Genomic DNA, 25,382 nt, shown 5'->3' with positions numbered 1-25,382 from the left:
TTCGGCTCCCATGGCCAGAACCTTCTGCCCCAAGTTAAGGCTTCTAAGAAAGAGGCTCATTTGCCTCAGTTTCAACCCTCTTTCAATCCACCAAGTCAGGGGACAGGGTCAACAGTATCAGCTCAGCCCCTAGAGGCTCAGCCTTGTGGGCGACAGGGCAGTTAAGGACGTTACTGTGATAGCCATTCTATCTGATGACAACCAAACACAGTGGTAAAGACTCACCGAGCCAGCCATTCTGGGCCATGGAAAACTACACCCCTGCTTCCTTTGCTTTGGAAAAAGAGAGCTCGTCAGTCTCCCCACCACTCCCCGCTACTGTCTCCCCTCCTTGCCAATCCTCTCACTTGGCAGAAGAGCTGCACAGGAATGGGGAGGTAGGGGCTTGAGTAGGCCTGCTAGCAGAGAAGGTGATCTTCCTGATAGTCAGTCCTGGGGTCGGGGGGGAGGTCAAAATGTATTGAGGACATTGATCCTCCACACCAGCCCACCAGAGCAGGCCCTGGGAGAGGGAAAGAATGACCCCGCTGCAGGAACCTGCTAGGTGATGGCTCCGTCTCAGTTAGGTGGCCGCTGGATGGGTGAATAAAGGGAAGTGAGGGGTGTCAGCATCTGGAGTCTCCCCTCCTGGTCCAGCTCTGCTGCCTGCACTGCCGGGAAGGCAGAACCCCGCCTCCTCCTGTCCCTCCTCCCAGCCTCCCAGGGAGAGAGGCTGCAAGATTATGACACAGAAAGCCTGCAGTCACTGGGAGCCTCTCCAGGGCTCGGCCTGTGCGAGGGAAAGGGTTTGAACACAGAGAGGAAGAGTGAAGGGAAACAGAGTCGTTGGTTTGAGACAGGAGAGAGTTTGAATTGATGGCTGGTTGCTGGTGAAGGGGTACATGCAGTGACCTGTTATGTCTTTCTTTTCCTGGTCTGCCTTGTTTAGCTCAAATCTATTCCAGATGTCCAGACTGGGACTCAGCACTGCAGGGGCCTCCAGCCCTCAGAACGGCTCACAGGATTGACTCAGGTGGGCTTTAAGACTATTATGGGGCAGGGCGGGTGGAGGAGTGGGTACAGGGGAGAGAAGCGTTGGTGGTGAATATGAGAGTTCATTCAGGATGGGAGGTGACAGTTGAGGAGACTGAACTTAGCGCTGGGCAGCTGATGTTGGAGATGACCCTCCTTGCTTCTGCAGTGGGCTGCACTTTCTGCAGAGGACAAGCAGGGCAAGATCAGGGGCCGAAGGTCAGATTGCTGTGAGTGTCATGCACTGCCCGGGTCCCCAGGTCTTCTGTCCCTCAGTGCCATTATCTACCTGCTAAGTGGGATGGAGTTTGGGAGAAAAACCTAACTGTACTTTTCACAAGGGGCTTTCTGCAGTAGAAGGGATATGGATGGAATAAAAAGAAAGGGCCTCCTGAGTGTCAACACTAAGAGAGGCAGCTGGTGGAAGCTAAGATGATTTCATCCTGGAAGACCTTCAAGGAGTGAGAGGCTGAGAGGCTGCTCTTTTCCAAAGGGCCTGGCAGGACTGACCTGGGCTCAGCAGAGAGCAGCTGCTGCTGACTGAGGGAGAAGCTGTGCAACCTTGGGCGACTCAGTCAACCTCTCTGGGCCCAAGGCAAATATCATAATGCCTGCTCTGCTGACCTTAGTGATTGTTATGGTGTTCAGCTGTGAAAGAGATTTGTAAAATGTGGAGCGTACTTACATGTGAAGGTGTTGAATTATCATTGTTAGAATTTCTTAGACTAGTGGCTCCCAATTCTGGCTGCACACTAAAATCTCTTGAGAAGCCTTTATAAAAATGCTACACCTGGGCCCCACCCTAAGTCAATTACTCAAATTGGGGAAGAGGTAAGAAAAGGCAGCAGAGGGGACAGGAAGTGGTACTTTAAAAAAAAAAAGAAGCTTTTCAGGTGATTCTGATGTCCTGTGAAGGTTCAGATCCATTGCCCAGATTTCCCCAAACTTCCTAAAGATAATCACTAGCAGCACATTTTTAAAAAGCAGGTTCTTGGCTTTTCTCAGATCTACTGAATCAGAATGTCAAGAAATCCTGGCAATCTCTTTGTGGAGCAAGAAATAAAAACAGCATGGACCTGTTCCCGGGGCAAGTCTGTTGATTGTCTCCTTCCCTGCAGGAGACAATACCCAGCAATGCTCTTCAAAGCAGGGCAGAGCAGCCGGGGCGGTCGGGGATAGGGAGGCCTCCTTAGATAATATGCATGGACATGTGCTTCCAGGACAGGGTTGTGCTAGATGGCCATGTGCAATCCCATTCCTATTCGACAGGGTGACAGTCCAAATGACAAATTTCCCAGCCAAATATCCTGAAGACCTTAAGAGAAAAAGGGAACCATGATGAGTGATCTATAACTAATAGCACAAGTTACTAGGGTTTTTATTGTTTTGTCCATGGATTGTCCAAGTTTTCCTGTTTCACACTGTCCCTGCTGAGTCTGCCCTATTTATATGACATAAACACACACACACACCAACCTCATCAAACACACAAATGGGGGCGGAGTTGAAAAGGATTAAAGGAGCTAGTGAACTCACACCAGGCAAGTATGTTACTTGGAAAGTCACTAGGGTAGAACTGAGGAATACAGATATGTTAGGATCACCAGTGACCCCGAGGAGCATATTTGATTTAGTTCTTTCCTCTCACAGGGGTGGTATTAGCACAACAGTTAACAGCAAGGATTGTGGAACCAGACTGCCTGGGTTGAAATCCTACCACCCTACTTACTGGCCGTGTGAATTGGGACAAGCTATTTCTGTGAAATGAAAATATTGCCAGGGCTGCTGGGAAGATTAAATGAATTAGTACATGTAAATCTCCTAGCAATGTGCCTGGCACACATATGCTGAGCAGTGTTTGTTGCTCTTAATTATTATAATTTCGGTTGTTATTTTATTGTAGGTGAGAAAGCTGAGGTCTAGAAAATAATTTGCTCAATTTGTTTATACTTCTTGACTCCAGTAGGAATACGACCTAAGGAAACAGTCACAAATGTGAACAATATCTATGCCAACAATGGTCGCTGTAGCATCATTTAGAGGAATAAACTGAATGTCCAATAATGGGGTAAGTTACCAAAATAATGGTGCATCTATAGGATGGTTGTGTAATAATTGCATGAGAAAGTTAGAGACGTAATATGATGTTTTTAAAATAAAATCCAGTATGATCTCTGTATAGATTTAGACACAAACTAAGGCAGAGCTAGTCTAGAAGACAACCCAATAAAATGCCAACAGTGAATGTCTCTTGTTGGGGGATTATGGGGACTTATATTTTATCCCTTATACTTTTCTGAATGGTACTAATTTTTTATAATGAGCAGATATTACTTTTAAAGTCAGAAAATAAGAGCTGGCTGGTGTGGCTCAGTGGATTGGGCGCCAGCCTGCAAACCGCAAGGTCACAGGTTCAATTCTTGGTCAGGGTATATGCCTGGGTTGCAGGTTTGGCCCCTTTTGGGGGTGTGCAAGAGGCAACTGATTCATGTTTTGCTCCCTCTCTTTCTCTTTCTCTTCCCCTCTCTTTACAAAATAAATTTTTAAAAAAAAATTAAAGTCAGAAAATGAAATGTTTGTTTCAAGCAATTTGCTCAAGGTGGCACAGTACATTAGGCGCCCACAGAGGCTCTCCATCCCTGTCCAGGGTTCGGTGCTGCAGCAGCCTGCACTGGCAGGAGGAAGGGAAGCTAAATGGATGTAGGGGATGACCAACCCCCCAAAAGCATTTGGACCTGGTGGAGTCGGGCAGGACTGGGACCTGGCTCAGAGGGGACCTTGGTCTGGACGTGCAGTGCCAGCTCCCAGGGCTGAGCTGCAAGGCAGAGCTAGATGCCTTCTATCCAGCCAAGACCTTGCTGTCCGGAGCCGCTGTGTGGCACAATGGGGCGTACGATTCGCCGCCTGCCCTGGGGAAGGGGCGGGAGGGGTGTCACTTCTCTTTCCCAGAAATGGAAAAAGCAAGCTTCTACTCCACCTGAGGATACCAAAGAATTGCCCCAGCTTTTTTTCCTTTGTCTTTTTAACAGACTTTCTTGCAAGGAGGGAGACAGAGACCCAGGGAATGCTTCTGAGCACCCCTACCGGTCTGCATTCTCCTGCTTTCCGTTAACACAGAAGCTCCTTTCCTTTCTGTGCCCCACATTTTTCCAACCATGATGCCAAGGTGCTGACACAGCCAAAACCAAGGAATGTTTATTTTGCAACTTTAAAGTAAAAAAAGATCTGGAATCACTTAATAACTAAGATAGACCTCATCAAAGAAAAATAAAGAGGCAGGCAGGAAGGAAGAAAGGAGGAAAAATAGGAGAAAAGCAGAGAAAATAAATTTATCATACTTGGTATTACATGAAAATCATCACATCTTTTTCAAAACGGTGCTATACACTGCTTGGTATATTTTTAAGTGTTAAGTTCTGATCTTTGTCTTAAAAATAAGAGGCTGGAGCAGATAAATTCTGAAATTCAGTGATTCTATATAAAGCTGAAATTTTAGTAATTCCAACTCTCTTTTTAAAAAAGTCATCCTGGTGGCAAAAGCCAAGCAATTGAGTTTGCCAAGTTATCAAGGGAACCAGCTGTTCATTCAATGAATAAGCTGAGCATCCGTAGAATATTCGAGCAAAAACTCAAAAATGGTCTGATCCAACCATCTCACTTTACAGGCACTGGGCCAGAGAATCACTCTAAAAGCTAACATTGCTGAGTGCCAGGCAGGCAGCTTGCTCCAGGTCACAGAGCAGGTTAGCGATTGACCCAGAATTATATGCTATTTCCACCTTCCCCATAGTCCACTTGTTCTGACTTTTTGTGGATTGAATGATGAAAGAAGCAATTGGATATCAGAAACCCCTCCTCAACCCAAGATGTCCAGAAAGGGAGCAGGTGTAAAGGCAACAACAGCTCAAGAATAGCTATGTCCTCTCTCCTTTTACCTCTGAGCTCAGAAGGGAAACCATGAAAGAAAGAACTGAGCCCTGGGTGAGCAGACAAAAGCATCAGACCCTCCCTGGGGACAGCAGAGAAGAGTCAAGGTGAGATCCCTTGGTAGCACAAAGAGCACGTAGCAGACAGAGCTTCCCGGAGGCTTAACTCCCAGCACTGGAGGGACCGGGTCCAACCGGGAGGCACTGGTGCCTGAAGTATATTGGGAGGGAGAGAGAGTCACTCTTGAAAACAGTGTGTAGGAAAATGAGAAAGAAGACTAGAAAACCTGGTTACTTATAGCTCACTGCCAGTATTTCTTTGTATCTGGCTCAGACTGTGAATAAGACTTTATAAATACGGTAATTACAAAGGTATGCTTCAACGTTTTCATTAAAAGGTCTACGTTAGCTAGAAAAGTGCTTGTGAATAGAAACGCATCCAATCACCTTTGATGTGGTTAACAGCAGGCAAGGAAATTGGACTGTTCCACCAGAAGGCAGCACCAAAAGTAAGATTTATATCTGGAGAAGTATATCTGAAGTGTGGATATGTGCTAGCGAAGTAGCACAGAAACTCTAACAAATAAGATGAACTCTCAAAGACTTCTATTTAAGAAGGTTTCAAGGGCAACAGGGAAAGAGTGTCTTCTTTTACATTCCCCAGAGCTTTGTCAGAATTCTGATTCTATGTATCTCAGCACAACTCAGGAATGGGGATGAAAAACCATAAAAATCATCCATTTGAGAAAACCTTTTTTAAGGACCGAAGTCCCATGACTCAAATCCATCACAAGGAGTTTCAGATCTCTTTGAGTTTCTCATAATGTATTCCTTAGATTACAGTTTTTGTGAGATGTGAATAGAAGTTACCCCCAAAAAAGGGGTGGAGACTCTCTGTGGTAAAAACAATTTGACCAACACTGGGTTAAAGAAATGAAATAGGTTTATTTGCTGCAAGGCTTCTTGGTGCCTTTAATCTTTTGTTCACAGACATTGTGTTATCTCCAAGAGGCAGCGCTTCTAAAATATAGTGCCTGGGGAGTCCTCCTTTGTGGGGATGTCGTGCAGGACTAGCACTGTGCAGGTGGCAGTGGAGAAGCTCTGGCATAAAGAATTATTCTAGGTAATATGGCCAGTTGAGAATCTATATCAGTAGAGGACATAGTAGGAGGAAGGGAGTTTAAAGTACAGCAGGAGACGTGTGACCCAGACAGGAAGAACGCATCCTGACAGCAGAGGTGGTGAAGCTCAAATGCAGATAGCTTGAAGGAGGCCCAGATATGATTCTCTCTCTGGGGATGTTTTGGAATAGGCCTGAGATGATCAGGAACTTTTTCTAATGGGGTGGGGGGCAGAGTAATGGATTCTGGGACATTTAGAAACTCCTTCCAACTCAATTGTACCACCTCATTTTGTCTTATTTTCTGCTTACACATCACATGAGTTCAGCTGACTTCCTTGCAAATTAATGCATTCCTGAAATGTTGACTGTAAGTAAACACATTATCTATAAACTGAGTCATATTTTCCACTGACTTGTATTATGATTCCAAAGAACACCGACTCCTAACACATCACAAAAGGCACATTTATGAGCCTGCTGGGCACTCAAGGAAGCGTCTACCTGGTGCTTGGGCCATCAGTCTCCTTACAGCTCATGCTCCCACTCAAGGCCAGCCCAGGAGTCAGGCAGGTGAAGGGCTGAGCTGCATGATCTTCCCACACTCCATTATTCAACCCTCAGTTCGTTCCTAAAGGAGTTCGAAGTTCTTACTACTCCCAGAGACTTTGGATGGGTAAGTCACTTTATTGCTTATATTCTTTTTAAAGGAATTTGTCAGAATCCCTGGGTCTTCTCTTCTGCTGGCTTTTGTTTTTAAGCCTAGAGAAAGTTTTAGTCTAAAAGGGTATTAAACCCATTTACATGAGTCACCTCTGTTAAGGCCAGATATTTGATGGTTGACCAGCTGAATCATGCTCCATGTTAGGTCAGGTAATACAAATCTACAAAGTGAGAGAAACTATTGCATAGACATTTCTCAAAAGACTTTGATTCATGAAAGCTTTGAGTGGTTCCAACTGTTTGAAAGGCTGGGCAATTTCTAGGGGTCTATGCCTCATTACCCCCACTGAAGCAGACAAAGAAGAAAGAGACCATGGAAATAATAATCCACTTTTGTTGGGTGCTGTACCACATACCAGGCCCTGTAATGCACCTAGTTAGCATTATCTCATTGAGTTCCACCAGCCACCACGAAGGACATGATAATAATGTGTGGATTGATCAGAACATTCCCAGGGTTACATGGTGACACAGCCAGTGGGTGGCAGCACTGGACAGACTCCTGGGTGGGCCGACATCACCCCTTACTGTGTAGTTAAGAGACAAAGGACTCAGACCAGGCCTTCATTTCTCCCATCCTGCCTCACCTGACATGGGGATAGGTAGGAACGATAAAAATGCACTGCTGCACACTTGCAAATCCATCACTGGGAGTCCAAATGAGGTAAGAAAAAGAGAAAATGGTAATAGAGTTTCTTAGAGTTCCCACTTTTGAACATACATTTGGAAAAACATTCCCTGGGCTGTCCAATGAATAAAAAAGACCTCTTCCTTTCTCAGATCTGATTGGCAATCCCCAGCATTTCTAACACATAGCACTTCTTTTCCTTCCACTGAAGAAAGGAATTACAATTGCATAAAGTATGCCATAAACTAGTTGAAGTTCATTTTCTACAGACTATATACTTTCTTTTAAATTTATTGTGAGTTTTTAAATGTAAAAGGACCCCTTTTATTAAAAAGCACCTCTGACAGGAAAACAATTCTATTATTTTTATACACACACACACACACACACACACACACACGGTCATGTCAAAAACAGCTTCTGAGAGGTGTGCTTATTGAGAAAAGCGAGGCAGACCGGTGTTAAGATGTAAGGTGCACAATGGATTTCCTTTAAGCCCAATCTGATTCAATTTTCCGCACTCCTGGAACGGGCAAATTGGGAGGGGGGCGTTATACAATCCTCTTAACTTTGGTTTTTCAGAAGTGAAAGCTATCCCCAGTGAGGGGTGACCAGTGGTGAAATCTACTTCTCTTTTGGAATCCTAAGGATTTTGAGTGGACTCTACCCAAAATGCTGTCGAGACTCTCATCTTGAATTCTGGCCCTGAAATATCTTTACTTAAGTTACAGGGAAAGCTAAGAAAAGAGGAGAGCCTTTCATCCTTTTTTTTTTTTCTTTGTCCTTTTAGTTGGTGCTTTATTGGTTAAAGAAATTCATTGCTACCCTTTACTCCAACAGTTTGCCCCAACAGTTTCTCAAATTTGATTTCTTTTTGGTTTTTGTATTTTTTAAATTTTTTATTGAAGTATAGCTTATAAGTATACAATCTTATATTGGTTATGTTAGTTTCAGGTGTACAATATAGTGATTCGACATTTTTATACTTTACAATGTGGTCCCCTCACTAATTCTAGTAATATTCTGTCACCCTGCAAACTTATCACAATATTATTGACTGTATTTCCTTTCCCTTTCCACCCATCCCAATCCCCTCCCTTCTGGTAGCCATTCCTTTGGTCTCCATTTCTATGAGTCTGTTCTGTTTGTTTGTTTGTTTGTTTTAATTCCACATATAAGTGAAAGCGTACAGTATTTGTTTATCTCTGACTTATTTCAGTTGGCATAACACCCTCTAGATCCATCCACATTGTTGCAAATGGCAAGATTTCATCCTTTTTTATTGCTGCATGATATTCCATTATATATACACCACATCTTCTTTATCCATTCATGTATCGAGGGGCACTTCGGTTGCTTTTATAGTTTGACGATTGTAAATAACTCTGCAATAAACATAGGGATGCATATATCTTTTCAAATTATCATTTTTGCTTTCTGTGGCTAAATACTCGGAGGTGGAATTGCTAGGTCGTATGGCATATCTCTTTTTAGTGTTTTTGGGAATTTCCATACTATTTTCTGTAGGGGCTGCACCAGTTTGCAGTCCCACCAACAGTACACAAGGAGAGACTTTTATAGAAGAGCCTTTCTTATCTCTCTCCCAAGGCAATACTGTTGGACATGATTCCACCTTTATAGTCACTTAACTTTTGACTAATACTCTTGACAAACAGGAGAGTCTGCCTGAGAGTTAAAACCAACTAGAAGAATCTAGGAAGAGAGGCAAGAAAAGATCTGGGATGACCACGGGGCTCATAATGTCGCACAGACACCCAACAGAATATAACTGAGGGGCAGCCAACCATTACCCAGGAAAGATATAACCTCGCTTATGAATCCCAACTCATGACTCTCTCCTATCCCACCAAGAGGAACAGAGTGATGTCTCATTATCTGACATCACAGAAGTAGTAGGAGGTCATCCTCAAATCGGAAATATCCAAATACCATAGTTTGTTTTTTTCTTACTTTAATCACTTTAGATGGAAATCCTTAATTGTATCACACATCTCCCTGCCTTCCCCATTGGACAGAGAACATAACTGGGCGGTTTGCTGAGGCCCGTGAGCTCCCTGCTCCCCATGCACTCGCACCATCTTGTCTCTTGTCTGGAGCTGTGACTGCCTCCGCCCCAGCCCGCCAGCCCTCGCTTCTGCTCTCACTATCTGTTTCTGACACACACACCTACTTCCAGCCCATGTAATAGTCTGGGACTCAGCACATCAGGATCACACAGGAAAGCCCTCGAGAGCAGTCACATGCACTGGTGTCTGCAGAGCCACCAGATGAGTGGTGGGTGGGTTTTCCTAAACTTGACATCCTTCTATCTTTGATTTTCTAACTTGTTGTAGAAATACACACAAAGGGAAGAGTTCCCCACCTGCAAGAAAGACAATGCTATGGACATAATGAAAACAACAGATGGCCTGAGCTTCAGTGGACACTGGGTAAGAGACAGCCCACTCCCCACTGATGGGGCCAGCTTTACTCGGCTTCTGATGGCTGATGTTGGAAAGTCAAAATGCAGGAACAATGAGACCATAACTTCTAGTTTTTCAAGAGAAACCAAAAATCCAGCAATGCATGTGGAATCTTCTAATATTTATTGTATGTTTTTCCAGCTTTATTGAAATGTAATTATCATATTCTGTATTTGGTGATGTGTTATATGTGGCTCAGGAGTCACTGATTTAGGACCTGTTATTTATCAGGAGTAACCTGCAGTTTTAGGCTAGGTGCTCTGTGACTTCTATTTGGAATTCTGCAGGCATGTAAAAGCATGAACCAGAGGGTTGCAGATAAAATTAAAATAAATAAATAAAACCAAAAAATCAAACACTTCCAGAAGAGCAGAGGGTGACTACCAGGAAGAGAGTCTGGCAGGGTGTGGGTGAGGGCCTGGGCTCCCCTGGCGCACGTGTGGGCACATGGGACCCCTCCCCTGAGCGCAGAGAGCTCTCCTGCAGGGCACACACTGTTTTCCCCAGAAGGCCAGACTTTCTCTCTCCAGCAATGCCAAATTGCCTCCAAGCAGCTGCGGAGCGCCTGTCTGATTTATGGCTCAGCTACCATGACTTCTGGAAACTTTGTTCTCCCTGTGATTTATAAAAGAGATCTGTAACCCAACAATAACTTCTCTTTTTCTACCAGGGCAATGAAGTGCAGGGAAGAGCCCAGCAGCTGATTCTGTTTCCCAGGGCGTCAGCAGTCAGCACTCCTGGGTAAGTAAGATGCTAACTTTCTGCATTCCTTCCTTCTTCTGTAAAACAGAGAAGTCTCAAGTTGTCTCAGCTTTCCTGATTTCCACCCTATGATGTTTCCTGCGGCCCAGTCACGATATTTAACAGAAACAGTAGGCCCTGAAAGGTTCAAGATCCTTTTACTCGCTGAGATTAGAAGCCCAGGGCATGGCTGCCCAGGCCAGAACCTGTACACCAGCTTCTCTTTGCAAAGTGCAAAATACCTTTGGTAACGATCATTAATCCTTCCTCAAAAATCCAGCAGTGGGTTATCTGATTAAGGATTTCTCTAGCTAGGCTGGTGGCCCCTGTACTCCGGAAAGTCAGGAGAGAGAAAAGATAAAATGCAAAAGCACATAATTCCATTTCTCATCGACAGCTCAGGTAAGGAGTTTGGTTGGGTAGGAGGTGAATAAAATTTGTTTAAAAATGGTTAAATAATCCCTAGGGTTTCCGTTCTCCATGGAAAAATATACTGAATTTGGAGTCCTAGCCCCAGCCGTGCCCCCGGTTGCCTGTGTGAGGGGGGCCTAGTCGTCCCACCTCTGGGCCTCGATTCCTCCTTCCTGAGGGAGGCACTTGGGCCCCTTCCAGCAGCGCCCACATCCTGTCCCTGTGTGACCCTCGATACTGCCCTTCACAGTGCTCCGGTGCTCCTGGGAAGGTGTAACTGAGATTCCTCATCTACTTTAATTGGAAACTAACTGTTGAAAAAAATATTATCAGTATATCATTCTATTCTTACAAGCTATATTCAGATTATTTCTATATATTACATGACATCGTAAGTGCACTTATTTAAAAAGATTGTGCTGTGAATCCTTTAGGCAAAGAGTCTTCTGGTTAAATAGCTAGCTATCTTGAGTTGATTTTTGTATGTCATATTTCATTTCAATGTTTATTTGAGAGAACAATACTGAAGTTTCAGGGACCATGTCTTTCTCTGAGTGCAGAGGGTCCCAGTGCCCCGCCCTGCCCCGTCCCCACTCCCGTGGCTATTCAGTGTCTGGAGACCCCTCCGCAGCCCTTCTGAGGGAAGAGCCTGCACTGCTGAGAGTTTATTTCCTGCTACATCCTTTCACTTGCAGTCTTATTTGAGCCTCCCAGCCTCACAAAAAGCAAGTGGAATTAGCTTCCTTATTTTGCAAATGACAAAACTGAAGCTTGAAGAGGTTAAATGAGGTGCAGCTAATAAGTGGTGATTCAGACCAAACTCCTAAGGCAATTCAGATGGGGAGGGTCGTCCTGCTGTGCGTCCTGGGCTGGGTCCTCTGTGGGAAGGGCAGTGACTGTAGGAGTCAGTAGAGCACTGCGGCCTGATCAGGGACCCCCCATGGAAGCAAAGGGACACCCATAGGAGTAGTCTTCTCACTCCAGAGTCTCCTGCCCTTCCAGGTGAAAGGAGGAAAGGGAACCTGGAGAACTGAATGCCACAGGCTATTCCCACCTGCAGAGTGGTGGGGAGGGTGCAGTGTGGTATGAAGATGGCCAGGGAACAGAGCGGGACACTGAGGACGAGAATCAGGGGAGATAGGATTTTGAAAGCCGCAGAAACAGTGTACAAAATCTCTGAGCCAGGGGTCTGGCTTATGGGTTCTGTCTTCAGGGCTAACTGTGAGACTGCATTTGTTACAAGGAGAAAGATGTAAGGAAGTGTGTGAGGAAGGTTCTAGTGCAATGCCAACCTCTGGGAGTGCTAAACGGTAAGGTGAGAACAGCGGTGGTAGTGAGGAGAGGCTCCTAGAAAGATGTAATACTGCTATGTGCTTTCAGGGCTCTGTAGGGAAAAAGGCAAAGGAGACCTGCTGGTTTTCCATCAGAGATAAACTGGCACATAAATAAAAGCCCACATTCACTTTAAGGAGCCACGAGTCCATTCTGTCTTCTCGCTTAGTACCAACCAGATCCTCAGTGCATTCTGTTTTATCATATCTCCCATGAGGATGACAGACCACACATGAGCCTTGTGCCCTTGAACATGACCTCTGAGCCTGAATTGTCTTACCTGCCAAAGAGGAAAACAATGCCTAACCTACCTACCCCATTTGGTTGTTGTAAGATAATAATAATGATGATAATAGGCAATCTTCGTATAGTGCTTCCATATTGTTCCATATACTATATACCTAGTGTTACCTAGTGTTGCACAGTGCTACATAGTACAAAAACATTGTACATACATTAACTCAATCCTCAAGACAGCTCTATGAAATTGGTACTGTTATTATTCCCCACTTGACAGAGAAGGAAACTGAGGCACAGTGCAGTTTCAGAACTTGCTCAGTGTCGCCCAGCAGGGTAAATGGCAAAGGTAGGATTTGAACCCAGAAAAATCTGGCCCCAGAGCCCGTGCTCCTAACCTCTCTGTTATATGGCATGATGTGTGAAAGCACTGAATGTGCATTAAATGAATGGTGCATCCTCACACTTGTTAGAACTACTCCCACTTGGGAGGACAGCAGAGTGAGAATCTGCCACGTGAGGACAGCACCTCCAGCCTTGGAACTTCGACCCCGCACCAGTGCCAGGCTTCCCGGAGGAGAGGGAGGGGATGGCAGGTCCTCTGCCCCTCCCAGGGCAGGACTGTCTTCCTAGGTTTTGTTTTGTTTTGTTTTGTTTTGTTTTCAAATCAAAGTGTCTCTGCAGCCAAGAGCGCGTTTGTCTGTCTCCTGGAGACAGTGGTTGTCAAGCCTGAGAGAACGGCAAGCATGTCAAAAATAGCAGCGCCAGCAGACTGCGTGGCTGCAATTTCCTTTTGAAACATCGTGGGCTTAGCTCTCGCCAAAAGAGCGCGGGGCTGCCTGTGCTCCCTGCAGCCTGCAGCTGAGGCTGCTTAAGGTTCCAAGACGTGTGCTCAGGGTGGGCAAAGAGTGTCTGCTGAAAAATCCTCTCCAAGGTAACACTGATGAGATGGGAGTTCTGGTTTAAAATATGTATTTGTCATAAACCCCACCACAGCTAGGCCCCGAACAGGTTAAGTGGTAGCCAAGGTGAGACCAGTATTAATGATACTAACTATAGCGGAGGCCTCTTTTTCTCTTTTGTTCTGGAACTAAGGGAGTCAGTGTTCTGTTGGGTCACCTTTCAAAAGCAGCCACTGCCGTGTTTGACCCACTCCCTGCTGAGGGTGCCAAGGGGATGAGGACCAAGACGAGAGGAAGAGTGTTCCTTTCTCTGGGAGTTCAGAGCAAATGGACATGAAAGACATGACAATCTCCAACCCCACAGAGGCCTCGCATCCAGAACAGGAAAGCGGTTCCTCGCACGGTAACATGAGGACGAGGAGCCATCTGTTGTTATTCCCAGCGGCCTGAATCTGGGAGGCTCCTCTCCCCTAAGCCCCAAGCTTGCAGGCCTGATTCTGCCACGAGGCGAGGTGTCTGTGCAACCTGAGTCAGCCGGGTATGAAGTGGATGGAGAGAGGAAGTCCTGCAGTTTAGAGAATGGATTTCTTTTCCTCCCCTAACTGACTTTGACAAGTTAGAATTAGACCACACTTTGCTTCGTGAGGCAATAACACACAGTCAAAACCAATCCAGGCCGGGACACCAGGGCCAGCCAAACTGTCCCGGGGTACAGTATTCTCTGGGAATCTAGTTGATATTTACATACAGATGCCGGGCAATAGAAATACTGCCAAAGCAAGGGTTCAGCCAGTAGAGAGAGGAAAGATAAACAGCAGGACTAGAAGGTGTCATGTGAGGAAAAGCACCAAGGGGAGGGAAGGAAAGGATTAGTGAGTGAACAGCAAGAGCAAAAGAAGTGCTCTTCTTCTGTTGGCCCAGAGCACCTGACTGCTGGGACCGCAGGAGCAGGCAGTGAGAGATGCAGGGAAGGAGGAGGCTGGCAGGACAAAGCCCTGACTCCCACGCAGCTCCTTAAGGAAGTCCGTGTTTACAGGTGCAGAGATTAGGCAGGGTATTTTAGTTGGTTTGTGGGGTTCTACTTGTTGTTTTGCCAGCGAAGTCCAAGTGTCTTGGACAAGTTCACTGCCTTAGTCCCATGTAATGAATAATGTCCATCATATTTACTGTAGTTTAATAATGCTCGTTATGCTCTGCATTTACCAAAAATAGTTTGGCCTATGTTTAAAGCAAAAACAAACAAATATTCAAATCCCACCTCGGTTTGATTGTCAAAAAAAAACCCAGTTCTTGGCACTGTCCATGAGCAGCAAGGAGCAACTGTATGAAAGGCTCTAAAGCGGCCCGATGCAGCAGAAAAAAACAAAAACAAAAAACAACTGTTACCCCACCCTGGATACTCATTTGGTCCACCTTAAAGATGCTAAACTTCTAGATTTTTAGATCCAGACCATACCCCCAGCCAAGATGTGACTCTCCTAGATCATTGTCACTCTTTTCCATAATCACTGATGTATTTGGTTAATTTATAGAGTTGTGCAACCCGCAACACATCCTGTTTTAGAAAATTTCCATTACCTTCCCCCAGAGCTCCCCATCCCTGTCCTGTTGCAGGCGGGACTTACCCTCCGCTCTACAACCTCCCACAAGGAAAATACACAAGCCCTCTTACAGCTGGTGGAACTTAATCCGTCTTGTCCAGGAGTGTACCCTGTACCTTGAACCACTGGGATGTATGCCTTATAGCTTTTGTTCTGCCTTTGGTGCACAAGAGAGAAACTGAGAACCTTCCAGTGAACTAAGGGCAGTTAGAAGGTCACCCCTGAGTTAAGGCTTTTTCCAGGTTAATTCTAATATTATACCTTCCTAAGTCATTAAGTTATCTTTTCTCTGTGCATTTTACTACTTCTACTATTTCTTTGTCTTGAACATTTCTCTAAGCTTTCTACGGTTGGGAGACCCTAAGATAAATATATTTTAGTGCTTTATGGCAGAATATTTATCTGAGACTTTTCTGGTTCCCTCTCTCCCTCTCTTTCACACACACACACACACACACACACACACACACACACACACACAGACACACATCATTGCAGGTTCAGGAAATTTGGGGGAGATACTTTTCTAAACCCACAGCAATCTCATCTTCCTTCATAAGCTCAGGACTTCCCTACACAGAGGCGAGCATGGTAGGAAAAGATGGTCTATTGAGATGTCAGGGGAAAGGGGAATCCTGGAGAACAACTTTCTTAGCAAACAAAGCTAGTCCTAGAGTCCCAAGTGTGACCTCCACAGATACCCTAGAGTGCTCCCAGCCACTAAAAATGGCAACAAGGGGGAAAGAGGTAGAAAAATACACATAGAAGGAAGAAAATGTTAAAACAAAAGGGAAATGTGAGAAGAAAAAAATGCAGAGCAAATGAGAATGAAAAGAAGGGGAAAATGCAGAGAGAAGGAGATGATTGAAAGGATGGAGCAAATCAGCAGTAGGAGAAGAGAAATAGGGAAGAAGAAAACTGAAGTAGATGGAGTCAAAGAACATACACAGAAAGAGAGCAAGGTGGCTGCTGAAGTAAGGGAACCCCAAACCCTACTTTTCCCCCAGTGCATGCCCTCCCCCCTTCTCCCTGCCCCTTCCCACCCTTAGTTCTAATTTGGCCCAAAGGACTGGGCCTATAGAAATTCCCCAGCGGTAGAACCTACCTCAGATGCAGAGGACCAGCTGTCTCCCTTTCTCTCATCCTGGGGCTGATCCGGCAGTAGGATTATCCCATGTCTCTGTTGAGCCTAACAGATCCAGGAAGACCTTTGGGAGCTCCTGCTGGCTTGAGTCAGGTGTAAGGATGGCCTGACCGGGCCTTCGCTGGCAGCTGTGCAATCTCCACCCCAGATGTCACAGCAACACAGGGTGCATATTCTCTTGGTGCTCGAGGCACGAAATCCTCATAGAGAGGCTCAGAGTCAGAGAGGGATCACTTGACAAAATCCTCCACAGAAACTAGGCCAGATCCCGGCCTCTCAGACTTTCTTCAACATCTTAAGAAGAACCACCAATGAAATTCCCCTCAGGAGTTAGACTGTTCCCTGGAGGTATGTGTGGGGGAGTAGTAGGGAGGGAGTTGAGGATATCATTTCTCTCCATCCCTCTTAGCAGGAGCCTCTCTCTGAGGAGATGAAAACTCCATGAGACTATGATGGGCTAAAACCATTATGACTCTTGGCAGTTCCCTCTAACGCTCCCCTTCTCATTTTGAAAAAGATAATGTTGACACTGGTTTAACTGGCAGTTGCTTAGCATTCAAGTTTCTGAAGAATCAGGGGTGAGATGAGGCAGCTTCAATGACTGGGTGGGGAAACCAGGCAGAAAGGGCCAGGTGCAAGTTTTAGGGACCTGCTTTATTGAAGATTACCCATGCCTGTCATCGCACTACCAGTCCCTAACCAATATGGGGAGGCATTCCCATTTCAGAAGGTGGAGATATGTAGTCTCCTTGCTGCCCAAATCAGAAGATAGAGAGAACAGACTTGAAGGTTGCTATGGCAACCAGAGTCCCTGGAGAGCCCAGTGCTCCACAAACCCTTTACTTTCGGGCACGCTCTGACTTTAAAAGGAAATGTTTTATTAGTGATGGTGATGAAGATGATCACATACACATATATAGAGATACATGCCTACATGTTCCAACATTTACCCTCGGCTGGGCCCTTCTCCTTTCCCCAAATACCCAGGAGTAACCAAAGAGATTTGGGAAAGCAGCACTTTATGGCCCCAGAGCAGTTTCTGAATCATGAACTCCTCTATCTCCTACTGTATTTCGGGTCTGGAGAAGCTAAGCTCCCAATCAAAGTGGCCTCTTGTCCTGGGAGGATCCCACTGAACCTGCCCAAACAGCACCCTCCTTTCTGAAGGATAAGAAGAAAGACTGAGGCCAGTTCAAGACATTAAGAAGGGATTTAAGGAGCTAATGGCCCCAAATGGCCTATTCTTGGGCTTTGCATCCAAGGCAGAAACTCTGGGGGGAGGCCGTGCCTGTGGGGGACAGGGTAACGAACTGAAAATCAAGTCCATTACTAAAATTCACACATTTGCATAGCATCATCCCCAGCTTCCAAGATGAGTTCATTGAACATTCCCCATGAGGTAGGGAGGGGAAGACATTAATGTTCCCATGTAATGGGTGGGGAAACTGAGGCACAAAGAGGGTGGTGCCAAAATTACCCTGTAAAGCTGTAGCAAAACCCAGATCTAGATCTGGCGCTCACAGGAGCCACAGTGTCTCTCAGAAAAACCCTCAAGAAGTCGTCCCTCATAAGTTGCTCTTTGAGAAAAAAAAAATTTTTTTTTAATTCTCATCCAAGAGTCTTAAAGCATAGATATAAACTTAAAAACATGTTAACAGTCCTTTTGGTTTCTGTACTGTACCCAAAAGAGCTCAGAACAGTACCTCACAGTTTATCAAGGCAACAAACAAGTGACAATGTTACCCAGAGAGAGATGAGGGAGGTGGGCAGTGTGAGGGAAGGCAGGAGTTTCACGGCGGAAGGAAATGGTTTAGTCCAAGTGGTGACTTGCCCCCTTATCTTACCAGTTAGAGCAAACCAGCTGCAGCTCTAAGGGGCAGGGCAGGCGAATGTTTGCTTGACTCAGTGAAAAACCTCTAGCAGTGTGGTTGTCAGCAAAGAAATAATGCTTCTTCCTTACTCTAAACCACCTATTCCATTCCCAGCAAGACGGGAAGAAACCCACACTAGCATCCAATGTGTGCTTTTACCTGTCTGCAGGTTTGAACTGGAGTTTGTTTTAGAAAGCCTTCAACTATTCTAAATCAAATTCCCAAGAAGAAGGGTGGAGAGCTAGGGAGGTTGGGGAAAGCGAGGGAGAGAAACCTGCCATCTGCAAGAAGATTCCTCTGCCCTTCTGAGATGACATTATCTTTTTAAATGACACCTCTCTTCAGATATATGGACATCCTAGTTGCCTGACTCTATTCAGCCATTTCTCCTGGCTCCGTTGTTCCCTTTTGCTAGTTCCCCTGCACAGGAAGGCACTTGCACACAGAGTATTTGGGTCTGAGAAAGAACCTTCCTGGAAGCCAGAGAGTCGAGGGATCTGAGTGGGGGCACTAAATGTAGACCAAAGACTGATGTCTACTGTGCCAGAACACACCTGGAAGAATTCGTTAGCCCCTTTGGTCTGGGACTCATGATAATGTCCTCTAAATGGCCAAGTTTAATTGTAGTTCCTCTAATTCCATCCAAGATAAGAGATGAATAACATATTTTGAGGCTGTGCATCTAAAGGCTCTCCCAAGGATCCTCTGGGATGACCAGCAGGTGTTACAGGGCCCTGGAATAAAACAGCCAGGTGAGTACTGTTTCTGTCCTCCAGCTTACACCAGTTACCACCTGGCCGGAAGATAACACAAGTGCATGCCCCAAAGCAAAGGACACTAAGAAGAGAAACAGGACCCAGGTATAACCTGGTTTCCATCCAATTGCCATCACCATACCTACAGCTATTAGAAGTCTCAGATGTGAAAAACCGGAGTCTTGAAGGGAAATCTCACCACATAACAGAAGTTGGGCATGAATTGGTGGCACCATTAGCATTTCAAAAATATCACTTAGATGGATAAAACTTGAATGCTGCAGAGACCAAGCAACAAGGTTGACAGTCCAGGCATTTGGTCCCGGATGCCGTGCACTGGGGGTTGGGGAAGGAGTCAGGAAGTCACCTGGGGCTCTGGTGAGAGTTGTGGAGAATGAGAAGGAAGCCTAAGAAATTACTTGCTCAGTGTCACCCTTGTCCTGCTGGCCTCGCCTGCATTGGTCAGACCTCAGTGAGCATCCTTTTCTCTGCATACATACGATGCGGAGTGGGAAGGTAGCTGGGTCTCCGTTCCCGAGAGGCCTCAGAGAATTCAGGCTTGCCAAGTCCATTGTCGGCTGCCTTCAGGTCCGGTGCAGGCTGCCCACAAGTGACATGGGTGTACTGGCCTTGCTCCTCCTGCTCCGTCTCTCGGTGGTAGAAGTAATTGAAGTTGGAGACAATGACAGGCACCGGCAGGGCGATAGTGAGGACCCCAGCAATGGCACATAGTGAGCCCACAATCTTGCCGCCAACTGTCATGGGGTACATGTCCCCATAACCCACTGTGGTCATTGTAACCACTGCCCACCAGAAGGCATCCGGGATGCTGGGAAAGAGCGAATCATCATCATCAGCCTCTGCGAAGTAGACAGCACTGGAGAAGAGGATGACTCCAATGAAAAGGAAGAAGATGAGCAGGCCCAGCTCTCGCATGGAGGCCTGCAATGTCTTACCCAGGATCTGCAGCCCCTTCGAGTGGCGGGAGAGCTTGAAGATGCGGAACACCCGGACTAGGCGGATCACTCGGAGGATAGCCAGGGACATGGCCTGCTGCCCGTTCTGGCCACCCACTCCACTGGCTGACTGCTGCTCCTGCTGCTGCACCAGCTCAGTGCCCAGGGTGATAAAGTAGGGGAAGATGGCCACCAAGTCGATGATGTTCATGATGTTGCGGAAGAAGGCTGGCTTGCTGGGGCAGGCAGAGAAACGCACCAGGAGCTCAAAAGTGAACCAAACAATGCACAGCGTCTCCACCAGAAAGAAGGGGTCAGTAAAGAAGGAGCCCCCAAGAGTACTTAGTGAGGATGAGCCCCCTGCCCCCACTCCCCCAGAAGTGATGCCAGGATGAAATGTATACGCATCATCTTCATCCTCCTCTTCCTCCTGACTCCCCCTGGAAATTGAGGAGGCTCTGCTCACACTATCACCAGTGCTTCCACCTCGACCATCTGCACGGAACTGGGGCAAAGTCTCCAGGCAAAAGATGACGATGGAGATGAGAATGACCAAGACTGAGACGATGGCGATGCCCCTGGCGGGCCCCGAGCTCTCCGGGTACTCGAAGAGCAGCCACACCTGCCGCTGGAAGGGCTGGGAGGGCAGAGGCTTCTCGTCCTCACCACCTTCGGGCAGGCAGCCCTCGTCCTCCCGGAAGGCCGCCAGGGCCTCATCCCCCAGTTGGTAGAAGCGGATCTCCTCCAGGAAGATGTCCAGGGGCACGTTGACCGGCCTCCGCAGCCGGCCCCCCGACTGGTAGTAGTAGAGGATGGCGTCGAAGCTGGGCCGGTTGCGGTCGAAGAAGTACTCGTTCCTCAGGGGGTCGAAGAAGCGGACGCGGCGGCCTGGGTCTCCCAGCAGAGTGTCGGGAAACAGCGACAGGGTGCGCAACTGTGTCTCAAAGCGCAGCCCAGAGATGTTGATCACCAGCCGCTCACTACTACAGCAGCCGCCGCCCGCGCCATCCTCGGGGAAGTCTCCCGCATCCTGTTGCTCCCCCTCCGGCCCACGGACCTCCCCTGGCGCCGCCAGCGTAAGGGATTTCTCCGATCTCATGTCCTCCCGGCCGTGCTCTCCCCGCCACTGGAACAGCGCCCCCGACACCACCTCAGGAGCGCAGCAGCGCTTCCCAGCGTCCTGCTGCGCCCTCTTTCTAGGGTGGGGCTCCCACTTCTCCCAGCTATCGGTCTGACCTGCGGTTGGGTCCCTGAGCCCTGAAGCCCTGGTCCGTTCAAGGCTAGGTCAGGGGAGGTGACCTGGGCGCAGAGGATTTGGCTCTGCGCCTCCAGTTGTCCGCGCCTGGGTGCTAGAGCTTACTGGGATACCTGGAACAGCAAACGGGCGCTTGTGGTACTGGATGCCGGAAAAGACGCTTGGCTTCGCCTCCTCCGTGCCTGAGACTGGGCTCCGGGACGCAGGGGTCCGCCCTCCAGACGGGTTAGCACTTCCCAGCTCCCACAGCGCTTCTCCAGCAGCTCAAGCACCCTGCCTGCCGCGGGTACCGAAGCGCCAGATGCGCCTCCCTCCGGCTCCGCAAAGACTCCTGGAGGGGCTCGGCCTCCGCCCTGCGTCCACCGCGGGCTCCTTCTAGCCAAGGTCGCTGTTCCCGCGCCACAGCCGCCACCTCCTCCCTACTGGCCTAACCACAGGCCTAGGAAAGGGCCCTGGGGCGGCCCCAGCGCTGGGGGCGCGGGGACCCACCTCCCCACCGCTCAAGCTTTTGCTGCAGCCACCGCAGCTGCAGCGGCTCAGCTCTCCGCTCTGCCCTTCCTTCCCAACACACACTCCCCAAGTGACGTGGCTGGCCCCGCCTGCTGCCCCCTCCCACCCCACTCCCGCAGCACACCCCTCGCCCAGCCAGGGGCTGCTGCGAGCCGGGGCACTGTGGGAATAGACACACACTTGCCTCACCAGGAATCTTTCCCGCGCTCTCCTGGCACGCCTCTCCCTTCGCACGATCACATTCACAGCCCCCCTAAACAAGCACCAGTATCCTCGTACCACACCCCCTCCGCCCCCTCAATCAGCTTTTCTCAATGTCAGCTTACAGCGTTGACGTGTGCGGTGCACTTCATCAATAAGAAAACACACCCCGCCCCACCACTCGCAGAGCATTGTGCCTCCACTCATCCAGAAATTTAATGAAAAAATCAAATCCTATTTTGTCCTTCTGTGCCAGCTTCTCCAATCTCTACTGAAAAATAAGAAAAGCACAGGAAGCATTTCTGAGATTTCTTGAGAGCTTCCAATTTAAACTGTACTCCAGTGTAAGTTCCCAGAGAACCCCATACCTATTACCTCTCTCTGCAAACCTGGGAGGGCGAGGCTGCAAATTTCCTAGGATTGCAAAGTGAGAGTAAAGAAAGGGGTAAGATGTCTCCCATTGCCTTTCCCAACAGAAATTTTCCACTGGAGTCCTGGGAACTTAGGCAGCGGTAGAGTGAAGAAAGAACCAGAAGATGGTGGCATCTCAGAGGGAAGTGCAGCCTGGAATTCATTTGCTCCCAGACTCCCTGGGAAGACATCTGGAATATCTGCTTATGGTGCACACAAGAAAATGGGAGGGAGGAAAAGATATGTAAGCATGTTGATTTAAAAAAAAAAAGTTATATTTACTGAGCATCTAGTATATGCCAGCCACAATCTAGGGGCTTGACCTGTGCTCTCTCCCTCAGTCCTCACACAGCCCTATGAGAAAGGTGGCCTCTACTCTAGGTAATGTTACAGGGAAGACCCACCTGGCCATATTTGTGTAGGGACCAAATTTGTTGTTGATTATTTCCCCAACTCCAGTGAGAATGGTTTTCCATCCATTTCTGCCAAAGACAGTATAGTCTTTTGTCACTAGATTAGACAGGTTGGTGACTGGTGGGGAGAGGTTGGTCTGATCTTTTGAGACTGCCACTTCCAGGAAAGCTTAACATTTGCTTCTCTGTGCATCAGTTTTCTCTTCGGGGTGTCTATGGCCAAATTAATGGGCTGACAGCTACAAGGTGTTTTTGTGTTGCTTCTTCTGCATATTAGATCATTAGTAAGGGTTCATTGATTATGATGATGGGAATGATAGGTAAAGGTACTCTCAAACCACAAGATGCATGTAAGAATTCTTTGCATTGCACAAGTGTTTTAAAAACCACTGTGGCTCGTTCCCAGAGGAGCAGGGGAATAGGGAACAAAGGCTTCTGGATGTGTAGAGAAGAGGTCAGGTGGTGAGTGGGTAGGAGAGAGGCTAGTGTCTCACTGAGTCTTCATTCTCTAGTCTTGTCCCTCCCCAGGCTTGCCAGGCGACAGTTTCTGCCTCCTTTCTGTGCTTGTACTGTTGGTTTCCACTTGCTCCTCTCTCCTTGTATGTTTCAGTGAAAGACGAGAAAGAGCAAGTGTTCTAAGTCACCCACTTGCTAGTTTTCCTATGTACAGGCTATGTAATTAAGCAGTTTAGACTTCACCCAAACAAGTTCCATTCAAAAATAATTTTTAAAAGAAAGAAAAGGAAAGCAACAACAAATACAACATGAAAGGTATTGTTTTACCCTTGTCCAATTATCTGTAATTTTTCTCTGGGCTGTAAATTGATTACTTATGATTCTTGTTGTCTTTGTTTTCAAAATTTATAATGAAATATTCACTTGCATGTTTGTTTTTATTATTGTTATTTCTATTCATGAGTTTATCAACTAGGCCAACAACTCTTCAAAACAATCCTTGGAGAACCATGGGCTGGAACCTGCATTCTGCCAGAAGGGAGCACAGTCTAATGCAGTGGCAGGAGCTACCGTTCCAGAACCCCTTGGGTTAAGCCTGCCAAACTACAGGCAGAGTTGACATTCCATGTTTACCTTCACATGAGGCATACGGCTGTGCCCCAAGAGACACAGGGAGGTTCCCCTGGAGGGAAAAGCCATCAGCAAACTCATGAATCAGAATTCTGTTTTTAGTTCTTTTGTGAAAAAGACTCATTTCTTAGCTTTAGAAAAGCCCTGTGCTTAAATCATTCCTCTCCAGCAAAGAGTAAAAGTAAAATCACACCTTCTGAAGTGCCAGTTTCCGGGTGAAAGAAGACAGGGGGCACAACCCCATTCTAGGAAGCAGCATTTCCCTGGAATTCACTCAGCACAGATTCCATGACAGCACATATTTTTCTTGTTGTATCTGAATTCAGATGTTTGCCATGATGGTAGGGGTCTTTCATTCATTTAACAAGTATGAATTGAGAAGCTACTGGGTGCCCATCATGGTGCCAGATACTGAAGAATTAGCAGTGATCTAGACAAAATATCTGTTCTAATGAGTTTACCTTTTCATACAATCAGTACATTCTAGATAGAAAAATCTAACAGTAAACAATAAAGAAGGTTATTTGTATATTGCAGTAAATGCTCTAAGGAAAACAAATGAGGTGTTATCTCACCAACGAACCTGGGAATCCAACTTTGAAGAGAGTGGTTGGGAAAGCTCCTCTTTAGAGATAATCTTTCAAGTGAGAATTTAAAAAAGGAGCATGAACCAGCCATGCTAAAAGCAAGGAAACAGCACTCTGGGCAGACAAGTGCAAAAATCCCTGAGCTAGAAAGGTCATGGGTGTTCAAGAATGATAAAGGATGATAAAGAAGGCAACATGCTCGGAGGAGAATGGGCAATGGGAGGGACATACAAGACAAGGCTAGAGAGGAAGCAGAGGTACATCCTTGCAGAGCAAGGTGCTCAAGTTTTAACTTAAGAGTGATATAGGTAAAACCAATGACGGCTCTCAAACAGAGGGGAGACACGGTATGATTTACATAGAGGCTGTCAGGAGACTAAATTACAGAGGGACAAAAGAAAAAGTAAAAATACCAGGAAATTGTAGTGGTCTGGGGAAAAGATGATGGTGACTTGGACTAGGGTAAAGGTAGGGTGAATAGAGAGAGTGGGGAGGCAGTGGGAGTTAGGGTGAGGGAGGATTTAGAAGGTAGAATCATCAGAAACTGGCGATGAATAGGATATGAGAAATAAATAATGAATGCCAGCTTTTTGGTTTGAGCAACTAGGTAGGTTGGTGGTGCCATTCATTGAAAAAAGGGAGATGAGGGGTTAAACAAGTTGAGATAAATCAAGACTTAGTTTTTTGACATATTAAATTGAAGAGGCAAATCAGACATGCAAATGAAGGCATCAGGGAGGTTATTGCGTATGTAAGTCTGAAATATGGTAGAGAAATCTATGATTTAGGAATTTAAAATATTTAAACCCATGGCACTAAAGTCTTCTAATGACACAAAATATGGGCAATAAAAAGAAACATAACCAAAACCAAATCCTTCACATATCCAACAATTTGCAGTTCAAGTTCAGGAGGAAGTCAGCAAAGAAGACCAAGGGGTTGTCATGAGGTAGGCGGAAAAGCAAGAAAAGGGGTTGTTGGAAACCAACACCTGGGACTCATCCTCCCAGGCTCATGCTGACGTAGCTGAATGCAAGCTGCATTGGATCAGGAGCACATGGTGGGAAGAAAAAAGTGT

At 46.7% G+C, this 25,382-nt stretch overlaps 1 protein-coding gene and 1 long non-coding RNA gene across 3 annotated transcripts in view; one reads left to right on the top strand and one right to left on the bottom strand.

Annotated features, from left to right (window-relative positions):
- KCNA6 (potassium voltage-gated channel subfamily A member 6) overlaps positions 1-21,016 on the bottom strand; it is a 79,290-nt gene extending 58,274 nt beyond the window's left edge. The window contains exon 1 of the mRNA XM_090273869.1: positions 16,221-21,016. Within this exon, the coding sequence (XP_090129995.1) occupies positions 19,348-20,940 (1,593 nt within the window). The 5' untranslated portion in view covers positions 20,941-21,016 and the 3' untranslated portion in view covers positions 16,221-19,347. The remainder of the gene's footprint in view (positions 1-16,220) is intronic.
- On the top strand, positions 748-22,463 carry LOC150012567 (uncharacterized). 2 transcript variants are annotated; one of them, XR_016510527.1, is made up of 5 exons: positions 748-1,012; positions 2,978-3,079; positions 9,763-9,858; positions 10,562-10,632; positions 22,284-22,463. It is a non-coding gene; the product is annotated as an uncharacterized LOC150012567 (long non-coding RNA). The 2 variants fall into 2 exon arrangements; XR_016510526.1 differs by having other exon boundaries at positions 2,975-3,079.
- Positions 22,464-25,382: the final 2,919 nt, after the last annotated feature.

This window comes from Furipterus horrens, unplaced genomic scaffold (assembly GCF_987537825.1).
Source record: "Furipterus horrens unplaced genomic scaffold, mFurHor1.1.pri manual_scaffold_4, whole genome shotgun sequence".
Taxonomy (NCBI): Eukaryota; Metazoa; Chordata; class Mammalia; order Chiroptera; family Furipteridae; genus Furipterus; species Furipterus horrens.
This window is presented reverse-complemented; position numbering and strand designations above follow the sequence as displayed.